Genomic DNA, 9,879 nt, shown 5'->3' with positions numbered 1-9,879 from the left:
ACTCTCTCTCTCTCTCTCTCTCTCTCTCTCTCTCTATTTATTAAGTTGAAAAAAAACTACTTTCCATAAGACAGACGAGAACAAAGACAGGATATGTTCCTCCAAGAGAGAACATGCTGCGATTGTCTTCTCTGAAGAATGAAGTCGGGGGGCTTGTAAAGGCATTAAAATTATTTCAGGTACATTAATGTTTTGGCTTCTTTAAATGTTGTATTATTGTCATACCTATTATTTTCATTCAATTAATTAATCTCAATGTATCATCTTTCTTTCTATCTATCTAATTTGTATTTGATTATTTTCAGTATTTTCAGCTTCAGTAGAATCATGTTATATATAAATGACAAAAAAGGCACTGATGGTTAAATAGTTGTTTAGTAATTCCAGGTAAAGCAATAAACAATAACTTTGAAATCCTACTATGGAAAGTACGCACTATGAATGAATTAAATTTATAGATACTGTATCAAGTTCCTTCTCACTCCATGTCACTGCAGTGTAAAAGATATCACATATTATAAATCTGGTACATCTTCAAATATGTGTATTATACAAATTAATGTATTTTGTATAAATATTATTCAAACAGTAAATATGCAATTTACGCTCTCTCCCACCTTCAATACCACGACTGAGGTGCCCTTGAGCAAGGCACCGAACCCCCAACTGCTCCCCGGGCGCCGCAGCATAAATGGCTGCCCACTGCTCCGGGTGTGTGTTCACGGTGTGTGTGTGTTCACTGCTGTGTGTGTGCACTTAGGATGGGATAAATGCAGAGCACTAATTCCTAGTGTGGGTCACCATACTTGGCCACGTCACGTCACCAATGTATATTAAATTTAAATTTACAGTGGGCTAAATTACATATTTTTATTCATTATAAACAGGACAACCAGGTAAAGCTTTTGCATATTGAGTCACGTAAGTCCCGGCAGCGTAACTCAGAGTTGGAAGTACTGGTGGATTGTGACAGTGATCGAGAAACTCTAAAAGAGGTTGTTCAGTTGCTGCGCAAACAAACAAGCATCATAACCATGGACTCACCTGATAGGTTCTCGACTCCTGCGAACGGTACTGTGTTTTACTCCTTCATTAGATAGATGAGTAAGGCACAGAAATTTGTATATAAATCTGTGAACATTCATTTTTCAGATCTTGCTGAGGTGCCTTGGTTCCCCAAGAAGATCTCAGATCTGGATAAGAGTGCCTGTCGTGTTCTGATGTATGGTTCAGATTTGGACGCAGATCATCCGGTCAGTATCATCTTACTTTTTGCTAGAGAATTAGGATGTGGAAATTCACTGATAATAGTATTTATGTCATACTGATCATGTATAATACTCTTCAGTATCTGAGCTGCTACCTTATGCATAAAAACCGTATGTATTTGTTCCTATATGATTTCAGGGATTCAAAGACAACATTTATCGTAAGAGAAGGAAATATTTTGCTGATCTTGCCATGAGTTACAAACAGTACGTTTAACAATAAGGTTTTAAAACTCTTATATTAATTCCACATATTTATCTTTAATATTCACATGATTCTCTCTCACTCCGCAGTGGAGAACCTATACCACGTGTAGAGTTTACAGAGGAAGAGGTGAAGACGTGGGGTGTCGTTTTTCGGGAGCTGAATAAGCTGTACCCCACACATGCCTGTCGAGAGTACCTGAACAACCTGCCTCTGCTCACCCAGTACTGTGGCTACAGAGAGGACAACATACCACAGCTGGAGGACGTGTCCAACTTCCTGAGAGGTGAGACATCATGAGTGCGCACACAGTGATAAAGTATGTTTTTTAAGATTAATTTGAACTTTACAATAGCTACAATACTAGCTGATGAGAAGTATTAGTTGTGTCACCAGCAGAGGACAGTAGTTGTATGGCTGTTGTATGTGTGTTTCAGAGCGAACTGGCTTCACCATTCGCCCTGTTGCTGGGTACTTGTCACCGAGAGACTTTCTGGCTGGTCTGGCCTTCAGAGTGTTTCACTGTACACAATATGTGCGTCACAGCTCAGATCCTCTCTACACTCCTGAACCGTGAGTATAAAGCATACTGTATATCCCTTTATCTCTTCAGGCCTGTTTATTGACACAATCTTTTGAAATAGGCTTTTATGAAGCAGCACCCATTGTTTAAGCAACACTCACTGTCTGTCACACCTGATGCATAAACACGCAGAAATGAAACAAACACATCACCTTTTATACAGTAAATCAAACTGAATCCAGATTATTTAAGCAGTTTATATTTTGTACAATTCAAAAATAGCAAGGTTTAGTTTTTTCGCACAGCGCCACCTGTTGGTCAAAAGTGATAAGCCATTTAATCATATTACTAGTGGTTGTATTTATGATTTTATGATGCTTGGCCCCGTGATTGCTGCTTGCAGCTATATTTTTGTTTAGATTTTGAATATCAAATAAATTTTGATGTATTGCAGCAATGCTTTAACTTTTTTTTTTTACAGATCTTGTTAAAATTTCAATATTGATTTATAAGGTTTTTTTTTCATTTGGCATTAAACATTTTTTCAATGTTTTTTCAGTGTTGAAACAACTGACATTCTTTCAACCACATTTCAATGCTGAAACTCATTCACATGATTTCAGAATGATCAAGTTTATAATAATTCTTAATAGCTAATACTCTCAATAATCATTTTATATTTATTGCTGTTATTAAAGTGCCCCTATTATGCTTATTTAAAAGTCATACATTTATTTTTGGGGTCTGCTAGAATACATTTACAGTATCTACATTTTAATAAAAAATAAAAAAGTTTCGTGCACTGCTGCAGTACCTCTTTTTACCCTCTGCCTGAAACAATGGCTGCGTCTGAAAGCTCTAAAATGCTGCCTTCGGAGGATGCATTCCAAGGTAGGAAGGCATCAAGGCACGTCCAAATCCAATGTCAGCTTCACTTTCTGTCTCCTGAAATGCCTTCATCTGATCAATTTTTGAAGGCAGCATAGATGTATCCTTCGCTCCCTTTGATATCCCACAATCCTGTGCATTCCATTCCGTGACAGTTGAGCTAAAAAATAAAGACGTCGTCTGAAAGTTGCATTTGGTGGTCAGTTTCTGTGTAAAAGTATGTTTCTGACCAACTTTTTCCATTTTTGACGTTACTTCTATCGAGATATCAGTATTATTAATTAAATATTAGCTTAGTTATCACCAAATCTCACTCTATTTTGTTGTAGATCCTTAAACTGTTACGCTGCCTCAGAAGCCTGTCCGAAATCAGTTTCACAAGGTGCCTTCGTGTAAAAACGCTGCCTTCAAAGTTATTGCCTGATAAGGCAGTGAGGCAACAAGTCAGCAGCTTAAAGGTGGGGTAAGTGATTTCTGGTAGCCAATGTTGACATTTGAAATCACCAAAACAAACACGCCCCTACCCCAAAAGTGTCTCGCCCCTATTTTGATAGCTCCGCCCCACACATACGTACGCAACCCAGGCAACGATTAGTTCTGTGAAACAAAGCAAAACCAATGTTACACCGTGTCTACACCGGATGCGAGCGGCGCGCGACAAAATACTATTGAACTCATTATAATCAGTGATATTGTCTACACTGGATGCGGCGCGACACGACAAATCCCCGACAGAAAACTGCGTTCTATTTATGACTTATTGACACAAATTTCAAATGATTTTCAACGGTCGCTTTGTCGCATCCAGTGTACTAGACAGACTTTAGCTGTTGCGGCGCTAGACACGGTGTTACTCACCTATCGAGAAGAAACAAAGCAACCTCGGCGTCCGATCGCAGGCCTTCTGCTCCTTGAGTTCTCTCCAGTGCTGGAAAGCTGATCCGATATTTACACGGGTCCTACTTCTTGCCTTATTGCCTTATGCCTTCTTTCCACGGACGTTTTCCTATTTTGTTTTTTTATCCGCCATCTCTATCTTTCTGAGATGGCGGCCCAAATCAGTTTTCTAAAGCGTTTTTGAAAAATCGCTTACCCCACCTTTAAGCTTTCAGACACAGCCACTCTGTTTTAGTTCCTGTCTCTTTAAAGCCCGCCTTTCTGAAAAGCCCAGTTTGCTCTGATTGGTCAGTTGGGCCAGCCTGTTGTTTTATTGGTTGTTGATTGGTCAATTGGGTTTTTAGCTCCAGAGTTTTAATGAGCAACTGTAAACAGTATTAAATCTATGGTAACTGTGGCGTTGGTCCATTCAATGTTTGTTTTGTTTTTTTCGCCCTTGCAGCATCTAATTTACATAGACATAGCGAAATTACTTACCTAATTGTTCTTTGAGGGCGGAAATTATGCAAATGTTTAACATGGTGATGTAGCTAGTCAGGGAGATAATAGACTACAAACAGTGTTTTAGGCAAGTGTTTTCTATTGGGGAGATTATCTCCATTTGGTTTCTTTGTAACTTTGCAAATGGTTTACATGCACAAACAGATTTATTACACATTAAAGGAAAGGTAAAATCATAAACAACATAAAGGTGCCCTTTAAAATAAATACTCAATGTGGTAACTCAGAAATCACTCAGAAATCAATCCTTCTCTGCACAGAGCTGCAATTCTACAGCAGTAACAATGTTCACGTCATATCTTTATGCGCATTTGCTCCTGCATCACTTACACACTGTTTGTATATGTCTTGTGAACTAGGCCTTATTCTGCTTGGTCAAAAAAGCTTGACAAACAATTAAAGAGATCTTCATGTCTGTGTCTTTCAGGGACACATGTCATGAGCTGCTGGGTCATGTTCCTCTGTTGGCCGAACCCAGTTTTGCACAGTTCTCTCAGGAATTAGGACTGGCTTCTCTCGGTGCGTCTGATGATGCTGTGCAGAAGTTAGCAACAGTATGTATTTCTGTACATTTTGCTGTCCTAGGCATAAAGCCTTAATAATTTTTGCAGTAGTTTTGATGGTGGTTATGTTGGTGTGTGTGCCATTGCAGTGCTATTTCTTCACGGTAGAGTTTGGCCTGTGTAAGCAGGAGGGTTCGCTCAGAGCATATGGCGCTGGGCTTCTCTCTTCAATCAGCGAACTTAAGGTAGATACTCATTATCAGTTTTAGAATTATAGATTACAACAAAAATGTTTAATCAAATAACTAGTTTGAACAAAAAATATGAAAAAAATACGAGTTCACTTTTTAAATATCTTTAAAAGATACCAAAGCTCCATTCATTTGATCAAAAACACAGTAAGAAAACAGGAATATTGTGAAATGGTATTACAATTTAAATGAATTGTTTTCTATTTAATATATTTTAAGCTGAATTTTCAGCTGCCATTGCTCCAGTCTTCCGGGTCACATCCTTCAGTAATCATTCTAATATGCTGATTTAATTCTCAAGAAACATTACTTATTGTTATCACAGTTGAAACTTTTTGTGTAAACTGAAAGTTCAAAAGAACAGCATTTATTTGAAATAGAAATCCTGTGTTACATTATAAATATTGTTACTGTCACTTTTGATACATTTACTGCATCCTTGCTAGATAAAAGTATTAATTTCTTATATAATTTCTTAATATCTTATATTAATTTCTTAATATCTTATTAACCCTAAATTTTGAACAGTACTGTAACTGCAGTTAATGAAGTTAACTGAAGTGAATGACTCTGAATCACATATTATGTTTTGTTTTAAAGCACTCTCTCTCAGGCTCTGCTAAAATCCTGCCCTTTGAGCCCAATGTCACCTGTAAACAGGAGTGTCTCATCACCACATTTCAAGATGTTTACTTTGTTTCGGAGAGCTTTGAGGAAGCCAAATTTAGAATGCGGTAAATCTGTTTTTCAATATGTGACCTATTAACTTTGCATGCCGTATATCACTATTGTTTTGCTTTGACCATATATTTCTTCTATTTTATTCTTCACAGTGAATTTGCAAAGACAGTCCAGCGTCCATTCTCCCTGTGGTATAACCCGTACACACAGAGCGTGTGTGTGCTGAAAGACATGCCCAGCATCAACGATGTGGTCGAGGAGCTCAGACACGAGCTGGACATTGTAGGAGACTCTCTCTGTCGACTCAGCGCACACCTTGGTGTCTGAAACCATTATGACTCTTGCTTATATCAATAGCTTTTATTCCTGCACTCTCTTATATCAAGGCACGTTACTCAACATTCAACAATGCAATAGTATTATCTCATGATCTGCCTTCTCTGACTGAAGAGGTGAATCGCTCTCAATGTCTCTGTGAGCACCTTTCCTCTGCTACTGAAAATCTGCCAAATACCACAAAGCACTTAAACAAACACTGCTTTCAGGAGAGTCTTTAAGTGCTCTTTAAATACACCAACTAGCTCAGAGTCCTTCCCTGCTATTCAAACACCACCACAGCAAAAACTACAGCCATGACATTATCTCATGATCACTATATTCATGCAGTCTATATACTCTAACCTCTTCTCCACTCCAAACGCAGTCTCTGTAAATACACATGAAACATGGAAATGGTTAATAATCTTCGAAGACAAACCTTAGGTTTGAAAAGCACTCCTACAATGTTATATCTTGAGGCTTTCACTAATTTTTATAGTCGTTAAAAATAAATACACTACTAAATACATTCTTAATTCTAAACTTGTTGTGTATTCTCAACCAGTTAAAGGGCTTTGTTGCTTTCCCAACATCAAACCTACTGTACCTTCTAGGAAATAGAGCCATTAATTTCTTACCATGAGCTGAATGATTTATTTATTGGTGTTTGTGATATAAAAATATGTAACTAAAATGTTTCACCTTTTTCCTATTATCCTGATGTGAATCTGAAACTGTGTTGTGTGTATTGTTTTGTGTTCTGAAGACTGTAATCCTTGCTGCTTATCCATGGCCATTCATGTTTATGCTTATTGAATGCTAATTAAGTAAAGTGATTCTTATAAGGAGAGATCAAAATGTAATTAATAAATAAATGTCAACTTTTATTAAATGATTTGTTATCAAACTCTGTATCACACCAATGATTCAAATGGTATTATTGAAACAATGTATCTCATAGAACTCACACTTCTGGTATATTTTCTGGCTTGTAAACATCATCATTCACTAAGAAGTGAAGTTACTGTACCGTAACAGTGACACAGTGGCCAGGAGAGGGCAATGCTGTTGTATTACAGTGATAACTCAGTAAAACTGAAACTTGAGACAATCGATATAACCTGAAATTCAGGTAACAAAACCCAGAGACATGCTTGCAAAAATCAAGGCATAGAATTGTTTGCAAACAGTTTCTCTAAATAACCGAGATGTATACATGGTCCTCGTGTCTGTTATTGTGCAAAAATACTATTTTGTGTTGATTGCTTATGGTTTGATGTAGGCTATTTGTATGTAGGGGGCGGTCAGTACTTAGGGGAGTTACATTCAGATGTTTCTGAAGCGAGACCGGATGTGTTAGCTATTTATTCAGACAGGTAGACCTAAGATTCTAAAAACATACTGATTGTAGCTTAACAAGATTCTCTTCATAGTATATCTCCAGTCCAGACACATCTTTCTGAAATAATTAGATTGTCAAAGTGTTTCAGATTATTGGGTCATGTACGGTGCCTGTTCTAGAAGCAACCAGTACTGAATCACACCCAAGAGGTACTGCTCTCAAAAGAGAACAAAGAACTTGGGATATTTCCAAGATCCCCTTTCATTACAGATATGAATACATGTAATTAGATTACCACCTGAGTAGCCTACATTTCAAGGTTTCATTTCATGTGCATTACATCTTGCGATAAATGAAGGAGATGCTTGGACTGTAATTAATGGAGGAGCTTTAACGTCAAAGTACTCTGACTGTTTCCAGAACCACTTCCAACAACAGAACGTTTGAAGTCCTCTGGAGATTTCTGGTAGACAGCCACATTAAATATGAATGATCTACGGTTTTCATAAAAATGTCATGCACTATAACAATAAAACATGTCATATTGCATTTTAAATATAAAACGGATTTATTACGTTAATTCATGCAGTTATACTTGAACTTGAAGGCTACATACTGTTTTAATTGGCTGAAAACATTAGGTTTTCCTATCTACATATTCACTCACTTTTCCTATTCACTTATTGTGAATTTCAAGCTTATTCCAGTGGGGCAGTAAAAAATCTGTAAACACACACTCCAGTGCTCCTTTTGTAGTCATAGAAGAGATAGGATGAGAGAGAGAGAGAGAGAGAGAGAGTCAAAAGGGGGCTTGGCTGCTTTACAGGGTTCCCACCAGAATGTCATGCACTATAACAATAAAACATGTCATATTGCATTTTAAATATAAAACGGATTTATTACGTTAATTCATGCAGTTATACTTGAACTTGAAGGCTACATACTGTTTTAATTGGCTGAAAACATTAGGTTTTCCTATCTACATATTCACTCACTTTTCCTATTCACTTATTGTGAATTTCAAGCTTATTCCAGTGGGGCAGTAAAAAATCTGTAAACACACACTCCAGTGCTCCTTTTGTAGTCATAGAAGAGATAGGATGAGAGAGAGAGAGAGAGAGAGTCAAAAGGGGGCTTGGCTGCTTTACAGGGTTCCCACCAGAAGAGATATGAAAGGGCAGACAGCAAAGAGCTGTAGATGAAATGCATGTGTTTCGATGTTTCATGTGGGCAAGCAGTCAGTGCAGTCAGCTGCTCTCAACTCAGCACTGATATAAAGATTAGATCACAGAATGACACTAACGGAAAAATATTTTTTTTATCATTCATATTGAGGCATTTTAAATGTAGCACATTAGCTGCAACATTATTTGATTTATTAAATATTTTGACATTGATATTAACAATTTAGTAATAATAATATATTCTATATAATATTAATGAGAGCACAATACCATCGAGCAGATAATCATAATACAAAAAAAAGTCATTAACATATTTTTTACAAATATTTAGAAGTTTTATTTATGATCTTTTATAGTCAACTCCTTTTTCCGTTTTACTCTCTATTTCTATTCTCTCTCTTCATTATCTCCTCCCAGAGCTCCTCTATCTTCACTGCCAGTAGTCCCAACCACTTAAGATTGTGAAGGCTTAATTGGTGTTCATTAAACTTTCAGGGCTGGCTGCTTGATGGCAGGGCCGTCCTGTGACAGCACAGGAAGATGAAGTAACTGCATGAGCAGCCCTGAGCAGACTTACTGCACATGCTCAGTGGCCTTCAGCCTCATCATCAGCACAGTCACTGATAGTTTAGCTCATTACTCACCTCCAGTGAGTAGCAGATTAGGTTATCTCCTGTACAGGAAGTAGTCCTGTCATCAAACATGTAACTATGATTTCCCTGGATTCACTTAAGGAAATTGAGCTATATAAACAGCATTTTAAAATTTGAATCTCCAGCAGACCTATTGGAATCTCATTCTCTCTCCAAATCTGATCTCCTAATCCCTCTGAGATATGGCACTTCAAAGCAGAAGTAAGACCCTCCAGGGATTTCCTGATTTCAGATCCAATTGGAGTTCAACCTGTAAGTAAAATCCCAAGCACAGCATTGGTCTTTGTATAAGTGAAAAGGTTTCTCTTACTTGTAATGTATTATTGAAAGAAAGGACAGTGCAAGAGAAAAACGAATGAATGTCTGAATTGATGTCAGCTGATGGGAGATTTAGTGGTTTTAGTGCCATATGCCTAAACCATGGATTCAAGGTTACCATGTTTCTGGAATTGTAAGTTTTGTACAATTATTTTAGTTATTTCATGCACATTTACCACAAACACATATATCTACAACACTACTTTCCTAAAAAATTTACAGTGCTACACATTTCTCACTTAAGATGTTTCCTAGGTATAAATAATATGTAATATACATAACATAATATAATAATATATATTATAACTATCTATCTATCTATCTGTCTGTCTGTCTGTCTGTCTGTG

At 37.1% G+C, this 9,879-nt stretch overlaps 1 protein-coding gene across 1 annotated transcript; it reads left to right on the top strand.

The window, feature by feature from the left end:
* The first annotated feature begins 1,034 nt into the window (after positions 1 to 1,034).
* LOC107700369 (tryptophan 5-hydroxylase 1-like) lies at positions 1,035 to 6,823 on the top strand. The gene is made up of 9 exons (XM_016501994.1): positions 1,035 to 1,071; positions 1,153 to 1,253; positions 1,408 to 1,475; positions 1,563 to 1,759; positions 1,911 to 2,046; positions 4,710 to 4,836; positions 4,935 to 5,030; positions 5,637 to 5,770; positions 5,870 to 6,823. The coding sequence occupies exons 1-9, from the start codon at positions 1,035 to 1,037 to the stop codon at positions 6,042 to 6,044; spliced, it is 1,071 nt and encodes a 356-aa protein (XP_016357480.1). The 3' UTR covers positions 6,045 to 6,823.
* The last annotated feature ends 3,056 nt before the right edge of the window (positions 6,824 to 9,879 follow it).

The sequence above is a fragment of the Sinocyclocheilus anshuiensis genome, unplaced genomic scaffold (assembly GCF_001515605.1).
Source record: "Sinocyclocheilus anshuiensis isolate Anshui unplaced genomic scaffold, SAMN03320099.WGS_v1.1 scaffold154, whole genome shotgun sequence".
NCBI classification, from domain to species: Eukaryota; Metazoa; Chordata; class Actinopteri; order Cypriniformes; family Cyprinidae; genus Sinocyclocheilus; species Sinocyclocheilus anshuiensis.
This window is presented reverse-complemented; position numbering and strand designations above follow the sequence as displayed.

Coding starts and splice junctions, on each gene's coding strand:
- LOC107700369 (XM_016501994.1), top strand. CDS start 1,035: ATGGACTCACCTGATAGGTTCTCGACTCCTGCGAACG. Junction 1,254..1,407: donor ATTTGGACGCAGATCATCCG/GTCAGTATCATC, acceptor ATATGATTTCAG/GGATTCAAAGACAACATTTA. Junction 1,760..1,910: donor CGTGTCCAACTTCCTGAGAG/GTGAGACATCAT, acceptor TGTGTGTTTCAG/AGCGAACTGGCTTCACCATT.